The 26,840-nt window shown below is 34.8% G+C and overlaps 1 protein-coding gene across 2 annotated transcripts in view; it reads right to left on the bottom strand.

Annotated features, from left to right (window-relative positions):
- Window positions 1–25,720, bottom strand: part of LOC126871031 (elongation of very long chain fatty acids protein AAEL008004) — a 35,717-nt gene extending 9,997 nt beyond the window's left edge. The window contains exons 1-3 of one of the 2 annotated variants that reach the window (XM_050629377.1): window positions 24,570–25,720; window positions 12,780–12,852; window positions 2,779–2,969 (exon numbers count right to left, since the gene is read on the bottom strand). In XM_050629377.1, coding sequence (XP_050485334.1) covers window positions 2,779–2,969; window positions 12,780–12,840 — 252 coding nt within the window. In that variant the 5' untranslated portion in view covers window positions 12,841–12,852; window positions 24,570–25,720. Of the gene's footprint in view, window positions 1–2,778; window positions 2,970–12,779; window positions 12,853–14,416; window positions 14,709–24,569 lie in introns of those variants that run through there. The other variant, XM_050629378.1, reaches the window with a different exon arrangement.
- Window positions 25,721–26,840: the final 1,120 nt, after the last annotated feature.

Below are 26,840 nucleotides of genomic sequence, written 5' to 3'. Positions count from 1 at the left end.
TTTTTAATCACAATCGGTACTTAATCGACTAACCGAATAATAATTGGATCAACGAAGAACTCGTAGAAAGTAACGCAACGTATTCCTACGTGAGTACGATTCTCACGAGATAACTGTATCGAAGCGTGCATGCGACATACTAAGCACAAACCAAATACGATCTGTATTTCATTAAATACGTACGCGCATTCCTGACCCTCATCAGACACAGGAGCACGTGGATGCGTGGAGACGGTTTCTATTTTCACAAAATAGGAAATCGATTCAAATCGATCCCATGGAATCTTACGTTCCTTCCACTTTGAACCAATCAATTAAACGCGAGCCGTTACCGTGACCCAAAGAAAAGTATTATCGATCCATCCGATGTGACCACAAGTAAACCGAAAATTCAATATTACACATTCTGAGATTGCGGGCATTATCTCATTATTCTCATTATTATTAATAGGACCTATTTGTTCAAATACACCCATATATCGTGAGATTTGAAACATGGTGCATTAGGGACGGGGACATTTTTTCTGAATTAGGGGTGTAATGATTTTAACGAAATTTGATGTATGGTGATAGTTTTAATATGTGGAATAAACATATCTCTAATTTTAATCGTAAATGGCTAAACAATTATGGGAAAAAGGCATTTAGATTTCGGGAAAATTGTGTATTGCTGTGCAGTTCTTGTTGGTTGATGGGTTTCAATATCTGAATACGTAGTAATATGCGATTTTTTCAAATTTCAAATGCATATTTCTTGTAATTGGTTAGCATATATATAATATATATATAGCATATATATAATATAATATAATATAATATAATATAATATAATATAATATAATATAATATAATATAATATAATATAATATAATATAATATAATATATTATAAGAACCTTGTGCGAAACAATCGTAGGAAGCTCATCGGTTTACTAGCACTAAAGTGAAAGTTATTTTATAAAGTTATTTTATATAAAAACTCATTTCTTGAAGTTAAAATTAATCTTTTATAAATCGTATTCCAACATTACGCGACTACTTTCCCCCTTTAACACGCTTGTTCTGTCGCATAAAGGGATCGTTTAACTTATAGCGGTGAACAAAAAAAGTTTAAAAATGGTACGTTGTGATCAATTCTTATACTAAACATCCTTTACCGTGTTAGTTACAGTCATCTATTCTGGGGCACATATATTATATTTATTCCCCTTGCCTTGACGAATATTTCTCTTTCGTGAAATTATAGTATTTCTTCGTACCTTTTGTCTTATAAACTCCTCTTTGTCCGTATAAACAATTCAGCTACTTGGAAGTCATTCAGAATGTGGTCATTTAAAAAACATTATTTCTTAAAATTCTAGAACCTTGGAATTTCTTTATTTATCCTTTTTTTCCTTTGCGATGAATAAATTTATGGAAATCGATTGTTAATCGCCTACCTTAACAATAAAATCGTAAAACTTGCAAAGAGTGGAGTTGACCATTTTGGTTTTCGAAATGCTGAATTAAAAATCCAACACTACTAACAATATGAGTTAAGTAAGATTTAAAGAAACGTAATTGGGTTTATAGGCGAAATAACAAGGCGTTTCTTTCAATTTTCTTTGGTCTATAGGAAAAATTTCATTCCTCTGGTTTTACGCGTGTACCTGGCACAGGTCAACACTGGTGAATAGGATGGAAAAACTGAGAAATGGAAATGGCGAGTCGATATGTTATTTCGCGGGTTTTTCATCGACGCGATGAATTTCATTGACTGGTCGAAGGAATGGCTTATGCAAGCCACGAAGCACCGGCGCATCGTAGCCGACAGGCAATAACTTTCACGAAGAAGGGGGTAGGGGGCATATCGTTGTCGAGACCGACCATTAATTATTCTAGGCGTGATCGATGATACGTCGGAATGGGATTACTTGAACGAGTTTGTCGGCTAAGCGAGGGACAATCGTTCGCGTTCATTTCTGTGCCAATATAGTAAGGCAGAGTTATTCGAGTCACCTAAGCTCCAACATCATAAAGTTCAATCTTGAACTTTCTACAGAATAGTCAAACTTGTACAAAATTGCGATCGTTAGTCTTTAATATAGTAACGAAAGAATGAGAAAGTACCGTGTACTTCAAGTCCACCAAAAGGACATATCAAAAAACGAAAAAATGATTCGAATAATCGTATGGTTATTAATTATATAGTAATATACACACGTTACTGAATTACGATAATTACAACTGAAAATGCCGACATTAATTGAACAAACATCTTTCCTTTTCACGAGTGGAAGTTATATCCTCGTAGAAATTTATAATCGGTGAGCTATCGATGTAACTGCGTGAAATATTTCACTGCTTATCAAGTTACTAATAATGTGTCAAACAGTTTTTTTCTAAATTTATATCGCTTAAAAGTTGCTTATAATCAAATTTGACAAATTAGCTTGACTCTGATAACCCTATCTTATCGTGTATACATATATAACTTGGTCTTTTAATGGTCCTAAGTTTACAGAATAAGTAAAATTAGAGGAGATTCTACAATTCGAAGTAAGACGAAAATCAAGAATAACAAGACTGTTATTGAATTTTGAAATTAAACTTTCTCAAAAACGAGACATTCAATGCAATTTTGTTATTCTCGATTCTCGACTTATTTTCACGTGTATCGTAGAATAACTTGCTGTCGATTATCTACTTCTGTACGTACACTCTGTACGAAATCACGTTTCCCTGAGAAAAAGTAAATGAATATAGAGAGAAGAAAAAGTTACAAATAAGCAAGACGAACCTCGTAGAAGATCCATGTGGAGAATAGTGTTTGAACCAAGTTGTACGCTATCAGGATTCCTCGAAGTTTGAAAGGTTTTTTATTTTCCATTATCCTCGGTCCCAAAACCTTGCTGAAATAAGCGTAAGACAGGCATATCGCCATCGTTGGAAAAGGGCTGCTCATCATCACCCAATTGTTCACCCGGGGATCTAGAATCAGAATACAGCTACCGTTAGAACGAACGACAATCGCGATTACAATTGTTTACGAACGATTATTTCTCTTATCCATTATTCGATAAATACATAGTCGTTTGACGTGCGACATCGAACTTTTCGAAAGGTAAAAAATGTGTTCCCTTTCTTTTTGCTCGAGCTATCGATTCGACCGTGATTAAATAGAAATCGAACGGCTATAAACTCAAAGTTCGGCTAATTAATATCGCGCTCGATGGGAATGATTCGTGAACAATGACTCTCGGGCTTCTTGAAATTGGGAGATTGGCGCAAACGGTCTCTCTATTTAGAAAAGTACGAGTATATTAAGAACGTAGGCATATGCGACGTGCTCGACTAGAGACCAATACTCAAGCAAATGAAAGATATCACTGCGAGCAATTTCATATCATCGAGGGTTAGCGTGAGTAAGCGTGAAATCCACGTCCACTTCGTTCTTGTGGTTATCGCTAATTAAATCTCGCTCTCCTGCTCGGTTTAGTAATAATGTTAAAGCCGCGTTTAATTATCGGTTCTTCATCCAGCGATTCTTTAACGACCGACGAATAGAAAGTAAACAATCGTTACTTCTCGTTACACTCCTTTTTTCTTCTTTTTTCTCCTCCTCCCCCGGTGGTACTTTTATTTTTTCCATAACTTTATGCATCGACGTCACGGTACGATAAACCTCGTTATGATGATTTTCCTGTCATTAAGCAACAATAAAGTGGTAGGCTTCCCGGTTCGTTAACCTCTTTAACACCATGATTATATTTAAAAAAGAACAGGGTAATCCAAGTACATTACTTTAACGGCCGATTGAACTCTTTTGTATGTATCGGAGAAAATTGAAACTGTTAGCGGGTCGACGGCACGCTATTCAAACAGTAACGCGAGCCACGTTTACCGAGTGTTTGGTTTTTATAAAAGAGAAGTTAATCGAACGTTTCATATACACGCAGTGGAAAAAATTCTAATCGATATGTCGATTTAGCCAGTCTTTTCATGGGAAGAACGAGCTTGTAATTGCTACCCCTTGATACCAATAAGGTGTACAACAGAATATCTTATAATCCCATTCTACGAGGTACCCAACCCTAACCTAACTCCAACCTAACCCCGTCCATGAGTGTTAGAGCACTTACGGAAAACTAAGTAAACCTGATAAATCATTAGGAAATTATAAAACCTAAAAACACAAAACCTTAGGCTATAAAGAACCCATATATTCGATATTATTATTTAATATTAATATAAAATGAATTTTCTTTCGTATGTATATCGGCCACATCTGCAACAATTTTGACATTTATATAATTATTTTGTTTCATTATCATTCGATTTTATACATATCTACTGTAAATAATTTTATTATCTAAATTCTCGGAATAACTCATTCAATTTGCTCAAAATTCTTCAATCGAGTTTAGATTAGGATACTTTGAGGACTGATGCGTTATTGTTATATTTCTGTAACTCTTAATACTGTACAACGGTTTTTGATGAACATAAAATTTTGCTCGATAATCGTTTTGTTGATAATTTCAGTTCATAATCATGTTTTATATAAGATGCCCCAAAATTTATGAAAAGTGTGTAAGTATAAATAAAATATGTGAGATCATGTTTTTACGATTACATCGTTTTAATGTTTACTATCTACAACTCAAATTTCGACGGCAATAGTGTAATTAAGAACATGGATCACGATGGAAAACAATGACATGAAAGTATGACATAAAGGAAAGGAAAACGGGCTAATTATTTCAATATGCAGTTAGATACGTTAAAGTTTCTTGCAGCAAATACACTCTTTACACATTAATATCGTATCTTATTCATCGTTTCTCAAAACACTGAGATATTTGGAAACCTTGTCAATCTCTATGTTACTTGGGTTATTTGAAAAATGGATAAAAATATACATTACATAGCTATTTCTACGTAACGGAATTAACGATCACACGATATTAGTCAATACTAACAAACATGTATTAATGAACTCGAAGTCGAAAAACATCTTTTTTCTGTTAATGATACGACATCGTGAATTTATCTTTTGTATCTTGGCGACAAATCATTTTTTACATAATTATAATTATATGTATTATCATTTGTTACATAATGCAAGAATTATTATGCCCCGTTTTTACATCCTATCTTATTCTTGTTTTAACAAACAAAAGAATGTTTAATGTTTTAAGGGAAACTAGCGAATACTCAAAATAAGAAATCACGTGTATCGCCAACCATCCATATTTTCTCAAACTTATAAGAAATATATGAAATAAAAAAAAAACACTATTGGATTTTGAATGATCTAAAGGATGCAACAGAATTATTAAAAATGTACCACATTTTCCAGCAAGGGACGTCTTTTTTCCTCGTCACGTGTCGCAATGATTGGCCATTGGTCGATCTCTACATCGGGCATGGAAGTATTTGACTGTTTACCACAGAAAATTTGTGCGAATGTACCATGTCTTATTATACCAAGCTTCTTGAAATTTCATTAGCATGGTAACGAAACACGACAATTGCGATTATATTGGTAAACTTTGGACTCAATCTGTATACGCATATAGAATTTATTTACTGCAAACATATATTTAATAAAAAAAATTAGAATAGGACACCAATATCCATCTTAAGCGTATAATAATTGTTACAATTGTTGAAGATGATTCCTCTGAATATTGAGGCTTATTGCAATATGTGTGTATATTGATTTTGTAGGCACAACTACGTGTCAACCCCCTTTTTAAAGCCAAAAGGCAGAAAAATAAAAGTTATCTATAGGAAAATAAAGTTATCTATCTATCTAATTGCCTAGTGAAATACTTGAATGCTATCTGTCAAATGTATGCTTGAAGTAAATATACGAAACTACTACATTATATTTTCAGAGTCGTTCCAAAATGTTTCGTACAACGTACACAATAAATTTGCAAGAAGTTCCTACAAATATCTAAATATTTTCGTAAGCCATTGTAAATTAAAATTGGCAAGCCATTGCGCGATGTATATTTGACAAAGAGCCAAAGGTATCAAGAATTACAAAAAATATTTCTCACAGTCTTTATGTCGAATCATTTGACGTAATGCAATCTCGCTAATGTAAACGCAGAAATCGCGCTTCGACGTGTCTATGATCACGGTATACAAAGGTTACATAACAATGTAAATGGAGAGGAAGTATGGAGCAAAGTGACATTCTCCATTCGCTAAAGGCGAGTGGACATTTCGCAACTCAACATTGTTATATGAGCGTTGTAATGTGGAGCAATCGGCATATGATTTAGAAGTAGATTATACAGTCTGCGATCGCACACCTGGCTTGATGTCAAAGTTCTGCCTTTCCGGCAGGAAGTCGATAACCATATCATAACCAATCATCTATTAACACTTTCTATGCAGGACCGATTTTTGGTTACTTTCCATTCAGGCCGCACGTTATACGTGTATACGTGATTAATAGTTTTGCTTATGCCTTACAATTTTGTTAATAGTGCAAACAACATAATTATCAAGGAAGAGTGTATTATCTAATATGTATTAGACATCAAAACAATAAATTTAATTTTTATGGAGTTGTTTTAACACATGCATGGTTGAATATTTACTCTACCACAATTCCAAATGGCTTGAACGGAAAGTTCAGCATATACGCTTTTTCCAAGAACGAATGTTGTTAGCAGAACATTTATATTACTACGTAAAACGTAATTGACGTCCATAATTCTAAATAATTAACATAAAAATAAATGCATGTTAACGATAGTATCGATCGAACCAAACGTCCTCCATATTTTCACAGGCTTTAAATAAAATTATGTAATTCTTTCCATTTTTCTTTGCAACGACATCTCGTGATACAGCATTTCAATACACGGAAGCAAAACATGCATGTTTAATCTAGCGTACCCTCAGCTGGGATTGCCATATGAGATAACGCATGACGTTATATCGTAAAGTACTTAAACACCTACAAAATTATGAAATTTTGCGGGTACTTAAAAAGTTAAATTTTGGAGCATCACAGCAGCTTTGAAGTTATATTCAGAATGTCGTATCGAAATCAGATTCGAGTTTGCCTTGATGCATTTTATACTTTGTACGTGTTGGTCATTGTAAAACAGGATTTTAATCTTTTTCAAGCACGTTCAAGTATATTCAATAATTTTCTGAGAAACACTGCATCACTCATCAAATAAAGCTCGAAAAGAGCAAAAGTCGCGCGCTTGGTACCTTTCATAGAAGTTTGCAATCCAAGTTATTTCAAGCTACGTTGTAACTCTCGATCTTTCACTAGAATGCGCTATCACATTTTTAAATCTGTTTCACTTTATTCCTTTCAAAATCTACCTTGAAATAATTAACGGATGAACCAGCGGACATCTCGAATTGATATACCTTTGCTTGAGGTACATATATCACTGGATAGCAGATTACGAGGTCTACAAACCATCACCTCAGTGGCTCCCGAGGGTAACCAAATGTCGGTACGTCCTTGCACTGGCACCTTAGTGGTTCTCAGTTCAATAACCAGACGTTGGTTCGTCCACTACATCCTCTGTGGTTCCTGATGTTAGCCATTCATGTTGATTCGTCCATGAAAGCTTACCTGTGGCTCCCAGTGTAGCCAAACCCTAATTTTGTTACGTCGATCCTTGGTGTTAGCCATATTGCGGATTTACCGTAGAACTCTATTTATCTGAAGCCATCGGAGAACGAACAGTTCATATGAGTACAGTAGGATTTATCTGAACTTGTTGAAAAAAGATATGTACATAGTTCATATAAGTGAAATATACTTATTTGTTTTAAATTTACTAGTGACCTACTCTTCCTTTTTCTACAATAGTATTTCTCTTTCGGATTAAAGAGCATGAAACCTCTTTCTGTAAGTTAAACGCTAAATAGAGTGGAGTTCCATCTATTTGAATTTGAAACAGTTTATAAATGTAATATGAGTTCATTCCATCTTCCACGATTCTATTATTTTTCTATTCTACAATTAATATTTTTCTAATATTTTTCACAATACTAGTTCATGTTCAGATAAATAGATTCAATCGGCAGTAGTTCAGTCAATAAAGCATTAAGTAAAATGTAATTTCGTTGAATTGTGTTCGAATAATTAGAATTCTACTATGACTGAAGGTCATATAATAGAGATTCACTATTGTATTTCATTATTAATGATATTTCGATTACGCAATAAAATTTCATGTAACAAGTGGAATAGTAATGAAACGCATTTCCATCTTCACTATTACTAAAAATATCTCAAATCCATAATTCAACAAACGTTTCCGTGGTCATTGGAATAACATTTATTTAATATATTTCTACACTGTCACTGTTACGAGGGCTTTTTAAAAGATCACAATATCAAAATTCGATTTTGAGAAAGCCTATGAGCTCCAAACACGTATAGCAATCTCGTGGAAAATTAGACTCTATTCAGTCGTCGAATAGAAGGGAGAAAAACGTTCGCACTCGTATCGTTTATCCAATGAAATGGATTAAAAACATACGGAACAAAAAAGCTATTGCTGTAACTGCCGCACACACACATTATCTCTGATAAATATAACTTTACATCGAACGTTTCATTATAAATCGTTTTAATGATCATTTCTTGAAATAACTCCCCTTACGAATGAATATCACATCACAGTAGAATTCCATTTATCTGAATACTACTTATAGAAACGGAATTCTACTTAAGAACGATTAAATGAACTGCTGCCTATTGATTCCATTTATCTAAACGCGATCTTCTGAATTATATGAACGAGAAATCACTAATAGTAAAAAGGATCAATGAACTCTTATTATATGTATTCCAATTAATTATTATACGAATTGTTCGTCACCCTATAGGTTCGGGTAAAAGGAGTTTTATTGTATATCAAAAAGTATATTTTTCATATTAGCAGCAGTTGAAGGGAGGAAAGTGGGGGAAGACAAGTGGCACAAGCTATAGTCTTTAGTTTAAGAAAAATGAGCTTTTCGATAGAACTCCTTTACATATTTGAATTCCGCTTATTGCAATGAAAATTTAGTTAATGCCCGATTAATTGAACTCACTTTGCTGAGTGAATTCACTTATCTGAACAATTTTTAAATATTTATTAAACAAACGAAAAATACTAGATACCATGGAAAATTAATGAACTTCTACTATAACTATTAATTGAATAACAGAATAACAGAATAAATGAAGTTCTATTGTAGTAGAAAAATGTATGTTGAGCCCCTCGATAAATCGCTTTAGAAAGTATTTGTCATCATAGGAATACATTATTTTATCAATTATCATCGAGATACACTTTATAAAACGCATTGCTCTGTATTTAATTGTGTTGTTCACATTTTCCTAATAAGTTGTGTGCATGGTTGACGAATTGCGATAATAACCAGACGATTCCCTTATCGCAGAAACACAGGAATGCAACACGATAAGATGATAATTCTCGTGCGTGAAAAATTCAGTCGGCTCGAGAACAGTCCTCTTCGGTGTCGTCCGTTAGCTTGGGTAAATTTTACAAGTACTTTTTTTATTCAACCCTCCGCAGGAAGACGCGGGAGAGTTAGTTCAGGAGGCGTTTGACAGAACTTCCGCCAAATTACCTCTGCACTCATATGACCGGAACGTCCACAGGAACACGCACCGCTGGACACTCTTACGATATAAGCCCATATTTTCCATCGTTCTCCACCAAGAAACCAACTCGTTTGTTTTTCCTTTCCACTAGGAACGTCAGTCGATGCGGACGTAATTCGTCCAACGAATTTTTAGTTAGCAAATAATTACGAGGTGAACTTTGGGGTAAGTGGATAGAAGAAGAAATGTTTGAAAAGAAAATCAGCCTATTAAATCTACCCTATTATCTTGACCAATAAGAGAAATTCGATTTTCACGTTATCAACGTAATTAATTTCACTTGCAGAGCAGGTTGTACTTTAACCAGTGATTTCTATAATCACGAATAGACAACGGATCGATTTCAGATTGATCGACTTTAATTGATCGAACATAAATGTAGTATTTTATCTTCAGCAGAAATGAAACAAGGCATTAAAACATAGGAGATTTCTAAATAAATTATTATATCGAGACTAGAAATCCGAATGACAAGTTGTAGTAGTGGCTACAAAAAGTATTTGCACATATCCTTATTTTCCAATGAAACGTCTTCTTTATTCGTTTTCATAGTGTCAAATTTTTATAGTTGTATGAAAATACTATCTATCAGATGATGCAAAATTTAATATACTCAGATTAATTAGTATGCAAATGTTACAATAAACACAATGATGTGCCAATACTTTTTACAATTGCCTTCTCCGATTTTTAAGTTGACGTTGTAGTAAAAAGTAGTAATTCTAGTAAAAACTTTAGAAACGTGTTTAATTAACTTACTTAGCAATATACTAACTCATTTAAAAATCATTTATTTTATTCGAGTGTTTCGACAAGACACGTATGGAAATATTTAAAGAGCTCCTATAAAGATGGAAGTATAAGAGATGAAGTCTATTTCAAAGTGGAGTCGATAATGTTAAGGTATTTGCAGTAGCTGTGACGTTTAAAACTAAAGACAAATATTTTTGTCATGCGCGCACCGGGGCATGATCTTATCCTAACCGGTTTGTTTGACGCGATCCTCGTGGCTACAACGTTTAGCCGAATGAGCATCGTATGTAAATGCAAGAACGGATTCCAGTGGCACAACACAGCTTGGGTGTAATCAGGCAAGGGCGTCTCTTGGTCTACATGGGATACAATTAGCGGAAAACACGGCCTATTGGCTTGTCAGTATTAAATCGATAATCCACGTACCGTGTAGCATGGGAACATGAAAAGAGGACTGGTCAATTTGAGCCCCTTAACAGCTTGTAAGTCGTGTAACGGTTACATCGTCGTCCTCATGAATCAATTCACGAAGGCGTAGAAACCCGAGCTGTGCGACCGAGCAACGCAACCGTCTAAATGAGCTTTCAACCCTCCTATTATATATGTATAGAATATATGTAATATACTCTTTCAGGACCTACGATCATCACCACCATCATGGTGGCAAAACTTCATCTTTCCGTGACTTTCGATAATTCTCGAATATACTTAGGGTAGACTCTTCCCCCTCAAAAAGAACGTAAAGGATGCTTCATTCTGATATCGTTTAGAAACGAATACATATGTTATAACTATTCATAGAACATATGTTCTATTTAGATTGTATAAGATGAAACGAAGATGACGAAATAATCGTATTTTTATGACAAAATATTGGATATTCCCTAAGTATATGAATATTTTGCATGATTCGTAGGTAATACAGTACGTGAATTTTACAGAAGTGTCCAAATTAATGGTGAGTTAGCGGGATTGTTTACTACCTTCTTATGAAATTATTAGACTATAAAACTAAATTACTTACTGAAAAATATGGCAATAATATGTTTTACTATTTATTATGTACGTATCGATATTATTGGATATATACATCGTTGTATTAACATCAGAAGTATCTATATCATTTTACAAGATCTAATCTAATCTGACCTGATCCTATCTAATGTGATCAATTAAAGAATCTAAAGATAAAGAGTCTTTAACAGAGCTAACAAAATTGCATATTGCCTTTCTAAAATCGATTTAATCGGTTCATAATATTTGTACTATTATATGCATAACTGCGATGGCCATATACAATAAGATCATTGCACTTTGATTTAATGTGCATAATTTTATAATTAAAATACATCTTCTTAAAGATGCGCTCGTGTTCGGATACTTTTAAGCGGTAGTGTACAATCGTATTTTGCGTTTCAATCGCTTTATTTCATTCGTCGTGATGTAGACGACGTATTTCTTATGGTAAATAATCGAATAAAAAAGATGTTACGATCAATCGTGGCCAGTTTCTCCTATCGATCGGAGAACAATCGTTATCCAAAACGTTGCAATTCTCGTGGACGATAGAACAAAATCGTAGAAAAAAAGATTGTGGATGGGAAGCGAGAATCTCAAAGAATCGAGAAAAACATTGCGTTCTTGTCTATTGAAAAAAGGTATGCCATGAGTGAATCATGTGGGAAACGCTAACACGAATGGACGCCTTTCTCCTACTTTTTGTTTTGTTTGCTTAATAACGAAGGCGTCAGACTTTAAGATGACATTCATTTGAATGGATTTAAAAATTTCAACTGAATCCGTAGAAAAATTGGGGACGAGTTTATTGACACACGCGTCGCCGTGAAGTTGGAGGTCATTTAAAAAATATACGCGACAAATATGTCTCCTCTATGGTTATCGTGTCAGTCCGCTCCTCTTTCAATCGTACATAGTCTTTTGTCCTCGTTCGAATGATGTTCGATGTTACGAAAGCAAATTATTCGACGCATTTGTTCGTTTTTGTCACTCGTGAGACAATTTGCGAGAGAACCTTGTATCGCTCTATCAAAATTATTTTTATAATTTTTGTATCGAGTTTAGCTTCCTGTAGTTGACGTATCATTTTAACGTGCAACTCTGTGGCTCTTTGAATTGGTTAGTTACTCGGTTACGATCCCGTGAAATCGGGACGTCGCGTGTCATTGCGATCGGAAAGACTATTATGTATCACTCACAGCGACCAGCTCACTGGTAAAAATGTTACCCTATTTACTTTGGTTGATCGTTTTTGGTTTTTAATACGATCGCGCAAGATTGACCCACTTAACGACCGATCGATGCTCCAATTTTTCATTACTGCCAATTTGCTTAATGTATTAAAATAAAAATTATCTTACCGGACTTGTTATCCATTAGATCCCTGTACCCGTGCACCAGATCCGTCACTATAGCTGTCATCTTGGCTCAAGTCTGAAACCAGAACAAAGAGTTCCTATTTTATTCGACCTTCATTATAAATACCACAAAATGGTGGTTTAGAAAATCTCGTTAATAATTTTCTTCTTTTTCAATTTTCTGCTCTCCCAATTTCTTTCAATTTTCTTCGTCTACGAAAGGATGTTTATCGACAATATGCACCGCAATCGTTTGATAAATTATTCAGGAATTGAAAGATAAATAAAAATCCCGGTAGTAAGTACTTTGAGATGAATCAAATGCAAGAACCAACAAACGAGCGTAAAAATTCCATTCGTTTTATGCAGGCCGGTGGTAAACTGGTTTTCGCAAAGGTACAAAGGCGCATCAATCGTTTGTACGGATTTTCCAACGCGTTTCCGGGTCGTCCGTCGACTGCTTTCGAGAAAGTTGCATCGGCGGAACGATAAGTCGTCGCAACGATCGTTGGAATTTCCTGCGTGTCTTTATCCTCCTTTCTTATTCTTTCTGACGAAGATGAAAGAAAGAAGGAAAAAGACATTATCGTGATTATGATTACTCAAGAAACATACTGTCGGTACAGTGCAACGTCTGCTTCAAGATTAAAACGTCGAGTACCGCAGAACGGAGCGATTTAACGACCAGTTCGATTACTTAATTTCCCTTTCTAAGGTACTTTCATTGATTCCTCGTGAAATGAAATGTGACTACGACGAAAAAGCGGGACGATGACTGTGTCAATCGATCGATTACGGAAGAGATTAAGTGGATTAAGTCGCGGGTATTAAAGCCTCTTCGAATTAATGCATACTCAATTATCTCTGGTTTGCCCACCCAGAATCGGGTTATGGAATTTCACGATGAGGCGATGAGAACATCGACCGTTGATTGCGTTTTCACGAAATTGTCTGGCTTGCAAGTTTTTCATCGGTTTTGCGCGCTACAGGCTCGGATCCGGGACACCGATAGAATGGCCGTTTAATTGAAAACGAAAGAAACGGCGAACAAATAACGGCGGATGGCACGGTGTCGATTATCGGACAAATATTTTATCGAGAAGAAAAAGCGCAAGGCGTAGCTTGATCAATCGTATGGCGCCACACGCCAAATGATACTATAACTATAACGCGCGTACTATACAACCTTAGCGAACATATCCGCGTTCAGATTTGTCACATTCATTTTAAAGTACGGTAGTATTATCTGGACCCTATTAATTTATCGATTAATAAAAGAGTAATATAGAGTTGCTCGAGTCAAGCTAAGTAATTTGCCTTGTAATTCGTTAAATTTGGTTATGAACAATTTTTAAGCGATCTACATTTGAAAACAGATTATTTGACTCGTCATTAATGGTGTAATAAGCAGTAAAACGTATTGTAAGTTAGTCAATTAATAACACTTGTATTATACCAAGCTGATAACTCTATTATTGTGTCCTTTTATATGGGTCTAACGTTTTAAGTTAGATGATAATTCTTAGTGGCTTTGATGATTTCCTAATGACTTTTCAGGTTTTCCTAAGATTTCGCACATGTTTTAATACTTATGAACGGTTTTAATAGATATGCATTATAGTAATTTGTTTTTAACTTACCTATGCATAATAATGTACCTCTTTCTCCAACATATTATCTTTTATATTCCAAAAGGTTCATTCCGTGAATGAAGAAAGAAATAAATGAATAGAATTTATCCTTCGTGCGACATGTCGACCGACTAAAAAATAGTCGCTAACGGAATTGCTACGTTAAATATAAAGAATCGAGAGACTCGTCGCTTTTCTCTCCTCGAGTTACTGACTTTGCGAGGCCTCATTCTATCTGTGGCGTGAATTGGTTGCGGACTGTATAGCTCTGCTTTATTGTTTACATCGAGTGTGAACAATATAAAACGAAGAGCTGAATTGATAGCTCGCGAAACTTGATTTTTAAATTTGCGAAACTTGATTTTTAAATTCGCGAAACTCGGATGCAGAATCTTGTAAGGACTCAAATCTTTCGAATTTCGCGATACTTTCCCCACTTTTTCCGAGTATCTAATTCATCAGAAATTAAAATTTTTCAAAAAATCGAATTATTTTTTCTCGATATAAGTGGATCGATGAAATCATACAAAGTAAAGTTAATCTAAAATCTAGACAGAAATTCAAATGGATTATTAATAGGTAAATAAAAATATGTAAATTAACCTAGTTTTGAGAGTCGAATTACAAAAATAGTTAAGTATAGTTAACTTAAGTTTGCCAGATCGATCTCTTTGATTGATAAAATTGTTTGTTGAAATCTAAGTAATCTATCTTCGATGAAATTTTGAAATATATGCAATGGAAAATTTCATAACCATCATAAACCGTAAACAGAGAAAACGCGCGCAACTTGTAAATTAGACAACATGTAACAGGAACAAAGTCAAATGTATGCAGTTCTTCACGGACACAATATTATAATCGTATTGCTTAGGAAGTTCTTTAGAACTATTCTACATTGATTACGTCCGAGTTTTCAGACATTTTAATATTAACTTTTTGCTATAATCATTTTTAATATATAGTAATTTACGAATAGTATTCAAACACCTGTATTATTGTTCATGAATATATGTAAATAATACATACGTTATTCAAAACAGTTCGATTTTTATTAGCGCTGTAATGAGATCGGATTACCATGATTATATTCGTAAAAATAAAAACAAACCTTGCTTTATTAAATATTGATAATCCTGGATATTCAACCCATTGTATATATTTTTAACACTCATTATACGTTTCAGGCGTTTACGCTATGTACTAAATTTTTACTAAATATATGTTCGCAATAAATATTTTGTAACTTTTATACAGATGTTCAGATTGGCTTTAAATTTTACCAATATAATCATGAAAGTTGTGCCTCACTAAAATACCATTAAAATTTCTAACTGTTTTGCGTAACGTATAGAATATGTGCATAAAGGTTTTCTTCGGCAAGTGTCCAAATACTTCACTGGATATCATATATCCTGGATAGATAATGAAAATTTGATTTCCAATGAATCCTTAAAACGTCACATTTTACGATCACGTACTCGATTGCTTTTTTTCTTCTTGTACGTGTGCATATTTATCTTGTCAACACACATGACTGTTTCTCTCTCTTTCTACCGTATGACTGTCTCGAAAGTCTCAGCTGGTATAATTAGCACGTAATTGGTATGACGCAACGAAACTGTTTATCCTTTGGCGATATGCTTTTGTAAATCATCGATGAAAAAAGTTCTAATACGCAATTTTGTCGTTGCCAGAGTATTTAAAAAACAAAGAAAGAAAGAAGTTGGAAAAAGTTCAATTCACACTATTATACTTATATATTATACTATTTGAAACTACTACGGGGATAAGACGAACTTCGCTTGGCTTGAGTATCCATTGCAGAATAGTTCTTGATAATATGAGACATTATAGTTAAGGTACGTACAACGTGCAATTTGGAAAACGTCAAGATTCACGACAAAAGGTATCGAAGAACTTGGACTTCCATGATTCGATTATTAAGTCGTAAAAATTTCTCTTTCGTTCTTTCTCCATCGGTTACGGATGTTACATAAATACGGTAAGATTAGTAGGCATTCGAAAAGGAAAAAAGGAGTCTCGAAACTGTGGAATACAGGGGAAAAAGTGAGAAGGAGATAGTAGAGAAAAGTAGACAGATGGAGTGAGAAATGACACACAGATAGAAAGAGATATAGAAACCTGTAAGTAGGCACAAGGTAGCGGCGAGAAAGTTACTAAACACATAGTTACGTCCTGTTGAGATCGATTACAGCAGATAACCAACGTAACCGCCGTCAGATCAAAACTCATAAACTGGTCTGGCGCGTGTTACGGTGAACTATAAATTCGCCTCTTTTGTTCTCCTCTACAGCGATTACGCTTGCTATTTTACTCCAATAATAGCTCTGTTTCGTTCAGACAAACGTTGCTGGTAGGTATAACACGTAATAAAATATTTATTTATAGCTGAACGTTTCAGATACATATTATCCAGACATACAGTAGCTCACAAAATATTTGAACGCTTGCCATAAAAATCTTACGCCCATATTATCTGTGTGTTATGAAAAATACTTTGAAAATGTATATAGAAATTACAAGATATTTATTACAAATATATGTTTATTAAAAAATTAGAGTGAATAGTCACGTTAGGTAATGCAATAACAAGTATTAAATACGGTTAAATTCAAGGAAATATATAATTGTACTCAATATCTTGTAATTTCTACTATTTGTTTCAAACTTGATCAATATAATCATGATGTTCTAGTCCCATAATACTGTTTATTAGGTTTCAATATGCTTTTGCAAAACATATTCCTAAAGAGTGTCTACAAGCCCTAGGATACTTACGTACGCCTGTGTAAAAATTGAAGGATTTAAGCAATAAGAAGGCAGCTCCAATAATTATATAGATTGTATGTATTGGAAAATCCTTATTACAGCAGTCCCTTCTGTCGGTGTTCTTCGCAAGAAAACGTTCTTACAACAATACAACAGCATTGGTTAAAAAATCATTGAAATGTATAAAGTATGGGCTTGTATTATACTCATTAAATTCAGAAAATATTGTTATATGTAAATCAAATATTCAGAATTCGCTGCTCTTTGTTTTGTTTCTAAACACCCTTTATTCGCTCGATAAAATTCTATCACTTCCATGTTATTAAACAATAATCACTCTGCAAGATCTATTCAATAATAAATCTAATTACGGTATATAATCATTAAGCGTCTTTCAGTGAAATCGTCCGTCATCATTCCGTTTCCTGAACAAACAATAATTAACCTTGTAGCGATGTAGCCGACATACATTAAATCTAGTAGGAAAGTGGAAAAATGGAATTGTGTCAGATATGACTTAATTTCCTTAAAACTTTAGATCTTTATTCTCCAGACCAATAAAATAAATTTGGCAAATTAGTGAAAGTATCAAAAAAGAATATTACTGGGTAGTTAGAAAAGAGTTCTACGAATATTGCCTCCTTTTCGTCACTCTCTTAGAATGATCAATATTTCGTAATGTTTCATGTTACGCGACTTACATTACCTTGAGGAGGGCACGTATCGTACCAATTTCTCAGCGGCATTAAAGGACCTCCGGAATTGATTTAAAAGAAATCTCACGTGCCGTTTCCATATGTATATATTGCGACTTATCTACTAATTAAATCGCTTACACGTAATAATAATAATTTACACGTAAAGACGCAATAATAGAAATAAATTAACGTGTTTTTATACGTGTCACAGAATATTATAATCGTGTATCGATGTTCGATCGATGCAAAGCAAAAAGCATTGACGCGTGTGCAATTTCTACGATAATAAGTAAACATTCGATAACTGCTCAAAAATCGGGAACCAAGTGTTGCAATGATGGAGATGTAGGAACGATTCTAATCCTCGAAACTGACACTTTAAACGTGCCGAATGTAAAAAAGAGAGTCGGAGCGTTCGGTAAATATTAAAGGCTCGCGATAAGCTAAGACCTTGATTTGTGATTAAAGAAACTTTTATCAACATGTTTCTTACATTTTTCTGATTATAGTGATACCAAATACCATATAATTTCGAGCATATTTGCTTACTTAATAAATGATAATTAAATATAATTCAAATTATATCGTGTTTGGTCTCATTTTAATCTGATGGATCTCACAAATATGCCAGTAAAAGAGTAATTTTAAGAAAGTCAGGAATAGAAAAGTTTTGCTGTTGAATAGCTATCTAGAAGATACATTATCTGACATTGGATCATGCTGCACTACTCGATCGCAACGAACCGTCCAACTTCGTAGTACGCCAGGGGAACCTCTCCTCCCAAGATGGCTGTGCAATTATCGAATGTTTCCTTAGTTACATGATTTAAAAACAATCTCCGGGAAAGAGCCACTTCACTTAATGACAGTGATATGATTAGTGTTGAGCAAAATTTTATTCAAATAACAGATAGCGAATAAAAATAAAGAGCTCTAGCATAGTATCCGGATTGCAAAATATTCGGTTAAAATGACACTTTTTTCTTAATTAAAGGTTTTTGAGGTCGTCGAAGCAGAGAATGAGAACGCGACCAAACCGGTCGTTTTTCACGGAAATAAGGCGTACAAAATTTCGGTCACTCCGTTGATGTGTAACGTATTTTGTTGATATGATTTTTGCCATTCTTAATCTACTGTAGGGATTACTCTGTACGCTTGGATCGTGAGTTTTGGTTTAGGTTTGAGCCAATTTTTATTTTCCGGTATATTATTAGTATTAAAATACCTCCGGAAAAACATATCTAGTACAAAAATTTTGCAGTCCGGATACCTACTGTACTAAATCCAAATAAAATTTTATTTGCCGCTAATGAATAGGTGTGCAATTGAATAAGAATAAGAATAAGAATTTGTTTAGATTAAATTGTATAAATGTTATATACAGTTAGTGTAAAAGGTATAGAATATAGTAGAACATCGCTTATTAACAAAGTTTTAGCAAATAAATAATATGTACATATTCCTATAAGCCTGCAGATTTTCATTAAAAAAAATGGGATATCTATATCCTTTGTGAAAATATTAACAAATATCTAAAAGAATGGCAAAAATATATGTGTAATAAGTATTTGTGTAGTTACAGTTTAATGGGAAAAGCTAGAGAGAAAATTACTAAGTTTAATTATTTTAATACTTAGTGGGCTTTCCTTTTGATTTTATGAATTGCATCAGGATGAAATTGTTTTCGAAACCTATTGTTTTTCTACACTTTAATGCAGACGAAGATGAAACAGCAACTGTACGAATACTTACTACGCAGATATTTATTAATATTTTCACAACAGGAATAGATATCGCATTCTTTTTCCTTAATTATTCTGGGGACTTGTAAGAATATGTATATATTTTTTATCTATTAAAATTTTGTTAGTAAATGATGTTATACGATATTTTTGTTGAAGTTGAGTATTGTACGAGTACTTTTTACACTGATTGTATATAAATATATATGAGCTACATCGCAGATGCACATGGTACTGAACGTGTGATATATTTTCAAGTTTCATTGTTCAGTTATTGTAATATTGACTTTTATAACCGATTTTTTTTTAGGTGCCATGTTAGGAAGTTTATTGTTCCTTGGTATATTAATAGTAAGAATTGTACCTGTATATTTGTACATAATTAGGTGAAAACAAGCAATTATTAGTATTATTATCCGAATAATTTGTTACGGATAACAAATAATTATTCCACAAATAAGATATTTATCTAATACGAATTTATTTAGATAATTATCTTAGATAGACATTTATTAAAAATTCGAAACAATTCAAATAATGCTCTACTCTGGACAGGATCGCATAATAAAATTACCACCGATTGGTTGTTCAAAATTGATCACTAGCAAAATCACTCAATCGGTGAAGAATTTATCGATGACTGTTCCCCGAAAGAAAAGACTGGTGTTGATGAAAATAGACCTCCTTCGACTTGATCATGAAATTTTCTCCTTGAACGAGCGACTCTATGAAGAGAAACGCTGGTAACTGTTCATTCTGTTAAACGACCGTTGCTCTTTACGCTATCGTACAATTTTTTTATACGTTATAATTATTTCATCGCTATTTAGCTGAGTAGACTAAAATGTCTAACAGCGATATTTGAATTTTATATCGTTTTTCATCTATCTCGCACATGTCAAACAAAATATATAAATCACGGTGCATAAAAAGTCCGTTTTTTATCGGTCGATCATTGATGTAATTATGAAAACAGTATATAAATACTGAAAAAAAGACACTTGAAATACGATGACTGTTTGTCATGATCAAGTTCTTTTTGGAACACTTTCTTTCTTGTTCATCTAACGAATTCGTTAACATTTGAGATAGGATAGAACTTGTAATACACATAGTGCGATTCAATTTAGACTACGCGGTATTCTTCTGACTCGTCGATATCTATCTATCATATATAATATTTGAAGTTATTAAAGTATTATTAAATACCTTACTAAACAACAAAGTCATCTAGGCAAATGATCTGATTATTTTGAGCGCGCAACATTGCATATAACAGATGGATGATTCATTTCTGAATAACAAATCGCAAATAGAAACGAACAAAATTTTCGTATATACATATTATATTTCTCTAAATTAACCCTGCCGTAATCCTCGAATTTTTATATGACGATCTTACTCCCATTTTAGCAGACAAGACACTTTTAATGTTCCAAGAAGACTGAAAGGATATACGTACCAATAACGATTCTTCCATATTTTGCTCAAACTCGAGATATACTTTTTAACATTAGAAAAGTAAGACGCGGTCGAAGACGATCAAAAGAATGCAGGATTAAATCATGAACTTGATTCAAAATCGTTCGATTAATATTAAATACTTCAATCTTTGCAGATGGCGATTACAATGGAATTTGATACTAAACATAATATCCCGATTGATTCATTTTTCCTATAAGTGTCTAAATCTATAAGGCAATTGTCATGAGATCACGGGGGAGTTAAACAAAACCAAAATTATCATTGGAACCAATGCAATCTTCGCGATGTACGCGCTTTTCTTCGAATTCGAAACGATGACGGTTTTTACATTACTTTCACGAGCAAAGTAACAAGTTCTCCCTCAGCGAGGAACGCGCGAAGCAGCCGCACTTTTTCACATCGCGTGTATAATTTATACAATCGTACATATCGTGACCAAGCTCGGTCATTCTGATATTGATTTTTCTTTTCTTTCCGTTCGACCGACGACCCTTGTACGAGAGTGAAACGCTTCCTCGTAATTCAGGGTGTGCGTTACGTAGTCATGCGAGTTCCACTTGCGTATGTCTTTTTCAGGATCGTCATTGCATCGCCACAATGTGTCACGAATGCAAATACATAACAGCCGAGAGAGAATCGAGATAACACCGGCATTGCGTGAATCATAGTGCGGCTACTTGATTACGTACAAAGTCTTATCGGATCTGTAGATTTTTCCGCTAATCATATTCGATGGGAAGGTGAAAAAAGAAAGATAGAGATACGATACGCGATCTTTGTCGGGGCAGTATACGCGAAAACTGAACATAGAGGTTAAGATAGGTTACTCGAGGAAAATAAGAGCATCGGCATTAACCTGCCACGTAAGATCTATCGATTTCTCATTGAACACGGAGACATCGGACAATCTTCTCAACCGTCGGTTTTTCGCTTCTAAGATGCTTCTCCCACCCCGACGCGCGACTCTGTCTTCGTTGTCTCCTTCAGACATAAAGTAGGTCGGTCGTGTCGACGAAGATGTAATTTCGTTCGGAATAAGAGGATACCGCTAAAAATTTAATTACCGTGGCAGAGGCGAGGCTGAACAAGTTTTACGGTGACGCAAAAGAATAAAGCTGATCGTACGGAATTATCCAATTTGACGATGACGCGCAGTTGTTACGTAGCATCTGTCGAGGACAGAGAAAGTAATGCTGTCCGATGGAGTTGCTTAAATAGTGTTTACTTTCGGCCGAGCCTTCCTTGCGGATTTTTAGTGGTTTGTTGTTCTGGGTTGCCTCGCTTCGTCTCGCATCATCAAGATGCCTTTGTGTCATTAAACGATAATATGGAAACAATTTTTTGTTTTGATTGATCAGACGATTAAAATAGCGATTGCTGAGCGAACAGCGAGTACCTGTACTTCCCGTTACTGTAAACTTACTTATTTTGGGCAAAATGATTGTTAAAATGTAAATACAACTTTGTGCATTGATTTTATCCTTTATCCATAAGTTACTCAAACGAATTAGAATATGCTGCGATTTCGTACTATGAATTAATATAAAATGTTGAAATCGTGTAATGTAAAAAGTATATCCTAACAATCGTTTTTTCCAAAGTAGGCAAGTGTCCAATGACTTTTGGATGAGGGTAAGTACGTTAGTTAAAGCAACGATAGTACTGCTACGTACTCATATAAGCCGAATGCCAAATGACACTTAACGCGTCTCTATTAATTCTTCCGAATCCGCCGTGATCGTCCGACATAGAAGACAGAATTGCTTTTGCCATTGACTGGCCCCGATAATATTCTGATTTTTCTTCTCCGCGACGAAAATCGATAGGAACCGAGTAACAGAAGAGTTAATTATCGCAACATTTCGACCGTACTCCGCCTTTCGAATACGTTTTAAGATGGTCTCTCAAGCGTTTCGTCGATACAATTTCTAGTTTGAAGAGGAATCTGGTTCGACGATGCATCGTAGAAGATTAACTGAATATTCCTTTTAAAGGTGAACGACTCCGACGATAGAAAGAAAGGCGAAAAGAATCGGAGGAGAAGTCGGAACTATTATTTACCGAGTCAGGCTGTTCTTTGGATTGAGTGGTCTTATAGGCTGACACGATTCGATCCTCCGTTACCATACATATTTGAAGATAGATGTTCGTTTTAAACAAAATATTCTCTACGTTCATCATAATATTTCATGTTTGAATCATATCAGTCAAGCTTGAAAAGATGTCGAAACATTCGCTGGTCGAGTTTTGCATTCGTAAATAACGCGATTGACAGACGTCATAGGAGGAACGAATTAGGAAGAACGAGAATGCAGTTTTGTCGGGCTTCCGGCCAGGGAACGACGAACGCAGTTGTAACCGGACACTACCGATAACGTCTCTTACTAAGTAACTTTCGATCTCTGTGTTTTTATATGGTTTTGCTATTAAGCAACGGAATTAAACACATTGCGTAAATTTTTAAGACGAAAGAGAAAGCGTTTGACGGAACGTTTGGTCTGTCTGCGAGCAATGAGAGCCAATTATACCGGAAATGAATGTAATGTCTGTGGTATTATCATTTTCAAACCTAACACGTTTGTCGGTCGTATGCGAAAGAATTATTAATTTCTCGTAGGCATAGAGCGGACCGGATATAACGGAATTCGAGGCAAACCGAGCCTAACCGACTCGAGTCGTCTGCCAAATCATCCGGAATACTATTTCAGCTATAGGGAAAAATACGATTCTCGTCGAGGAATCGACAAAGAATTTTATAACGTTGATTATTTCGAACCGCTGAATTGGTAAATTTGATCGAAATTGAAAGAACGTCAATGGTAATACTGAAATCTCGCGCGCTATCGACCAAGATATTCCACAGTACGTAAACACAATTTGTAAATCACGAATATAACGCGTCTTTTTTATTTATTTTCGTCACTTCTATCTGCAGAGTAGAATGCCAGATTCACATTGCACATTCGATGTTTACATACCAGAGATTACGTTCTTCGACACGAAGATTACGTTTGATATCGATGATATCGTTAATCATCGAGAAAAAGTGTCATTTTGCAAAGAACGATGAATGTCATTCGTGTTGTATGAGGAAGGGATTAGAGGTTAGGTTAAACCATCGAAACCATCGAGAAGTTCAAACTGGGTGATTTCATTTTGAATGTTTTACCGGGAAATGTATCAAGATCACAATACGTAGATTATCGGGACGATTAAAGGGATACACGATGATTTTCTCGTCGATCAATAATCATTGTACCCGTTGAAAAAAAAGAGGGTTATCATGTGGAACATATACATGGGTCGACGTGTCTGGTTTCGTTTTGTACGAAGCTCGAAATCGATCACGGGCTGTCCTAACCTTAAAAGCCGCGCCGGCACGCCTCAAACGTACAAAACCTAAATTTATTTAGAATCGAATCGATGTCAAAAGATTACACCCACCTGTTTTTTGTCGTTGCTTTCCGTCTGTTCCTCCTTCGGTTATCTTTCTCTCCTTGTTACTAACGTCTCGTAGTACCGTGATTACCGGCTTTGCTGTTTCTCCAAGTTCTTACACTATCCGTTTTTCTTCTTGTCACCTAGCCGATGGTACATAAAATAAGCACGTTGGTGGTTTGTAGTCGCAGAGAAAAATGCGGAACTCGTCCTTATATCCTCGTGGAATGTGTAGGTTGATTGGTGGTACTCCTTCCGTCTTTATATCAGTTTCGTGAATCGTATTGCAAAATGGAATGCAAGCTCGACTCGCTTCTCGCTGTTAGAAGCAAGCAAACACGAATAAAGATGATGACTGCTCGTCATCAGATTCCTTCATCGACGTGATTTTTATCCTCCTCTCCGTCGCGAGCGCGTATCACGGAAGGAAAAAGGTGAAGAGGAAGAGAAGAACAGAGAGAGAGAGAGAGAGAGAGAGAGAGAGAGAGAGAGAGAGGGAGAGACAGACAGACAGACAGACAGACAGACAGACAGACAAAGAGTGAGAGAGAGAGAGAGAAATGGAAGCAGAAGGAGGAAGATAAAGAAATAAAGAGCGAGGGAAAAAGAGGAGGGATAACAAAATTATATCTGGACAAGAGTTTCCTGTGCACGCGGTCGCACTTGACTGACGGTACCTCGTTTCTTTTTGTACACTCTAACTGCCGGCCGTTTTCCGTTTACGCTACCTGCCACCTATCCACCTCGCTGTTGGTCACCGTTGCCCTACCCTCGTCCACGATGCTTCATTTTACCAGTCTTCTTCCCCCCCTTTTCCCCTTTCTTTCTTTCCGCCCTTTCTTTTTTCTTCCTTCTGTCTTTCTCTACGACTCTTGACCGACTCTTCGTAACCTGTCACTCTTCTGCGTGCTCGCATACGGATCTCCTACCTCGCCCCTTGCCAGATATCTCTATGACTCGTACTCGACGTAGCGCAGCGACCGTCTAAACCGAACAAAATAAACCGAGTCTCTTTAAAAATGATTAAAGGAAAAACCGATCGCGACAAAGATGAGGATGACAACGGGAACGACAACGAAGACGACGCGACGAAAACGATAGAAACGAGGGCCGCCGGGCCGACGACGAAAACCACTGCCGCCAACTTGCCATCTTGCGGACATTATTGTAAACGTTCGTGAATGGTTCTCAAACCGCGGATCTCTTACGTTATTTTCACTCAGATGTTTTTCTATAAGACATAGGTTTTCAAGAGCTTTCTGTTGTTATTTGTCATATCTATTGTGACTTCATTCAATAAACTTCAATATTTAAAAAAATTAATTCGTTTAATTAATTTAATTTTAATATAAGAATGAATGAGATATAACGATTAGATGATTATTTGTTACAAGTATTAATGTTTTATGGAATATAAAGTTTTAAATTCTTCAAATTAGAGTGGTCACAGTATCGTTTATGTCGTTGAAGATATTAAAGCGTGAAAATTATTTGGAAATAATTTATATATTAATATAATCGTTTAGAGATAATTGATAGGAAATCAAATGCGAAACTTGATCGAAGCACCAGTGAAGATGTGCAACGAATCAGGATGATTTTTTTACGCGGGAAACAACGTTAGAGTTTAGTCAGCTGCTTGTCAAAGATTCGCTCTCGTTTATTAATTTGCATGACTGTGAGTTATTGTTATATATTGTGTGTATACGTTATTTCAAATCAATTTTAATGACTATATCCAGGTAGTTATAAAATATGTGTTTGAAATTTAATGTGTGAAAAATATCAGTACCCTCTTATTATTCACATTTTTATTCAAAAGATTGTACAAAATTTATTATGTGATTAGGAAATATTATACACATATTATACACTACTTCGAATCATTTATGATTTTGTTATTTATTGTTTTATTATGTAATTATTCAAAATTTTGACAAATTTAAAAACTATAAATAAAAAATATATTATACAATTCTGCAATGCACGTATAATGCTGCGAAATATTAATTTATGTTAATTGATTTCAAATATTATTTTTAGTGATTAATAAACATTGCTCGCATCGGAAATCTGTGTGCGTCTGTGTAGCTTTATTTTCTTGGAAATTTCAGAAAAAAAAGTTTAGTCTTTAAAGAGGCATCCGTTATGAATTTATTTACATACATTTTTCATGTACTAACAGGTTAGATTATATGAGTGTCTTATTTTGTCATTCTGATAAAAAGTTAAAAGTTCTTACAAGAAGGCGGTGTGAAATCTATATCCTTATATAAT

This window comes from Bombus huntii, chromosome 11 (genome assembly GCF_024542735.1).
Source record: "Bombus huntii isolate Logan2020A chromosome 11, iyBomHunt1.1, whole genome shotgun sequence".
In the NCBI taxonomy this organism is placed as follows: Eukaryota; Metazoa; Arthropoda; class Insecta; order Hymenoptera; family Apidae; genus Bombus; species Bombus huntii.
This window is presented reverse-complemented; position numbering and strand designations above follow the sequence as displayed.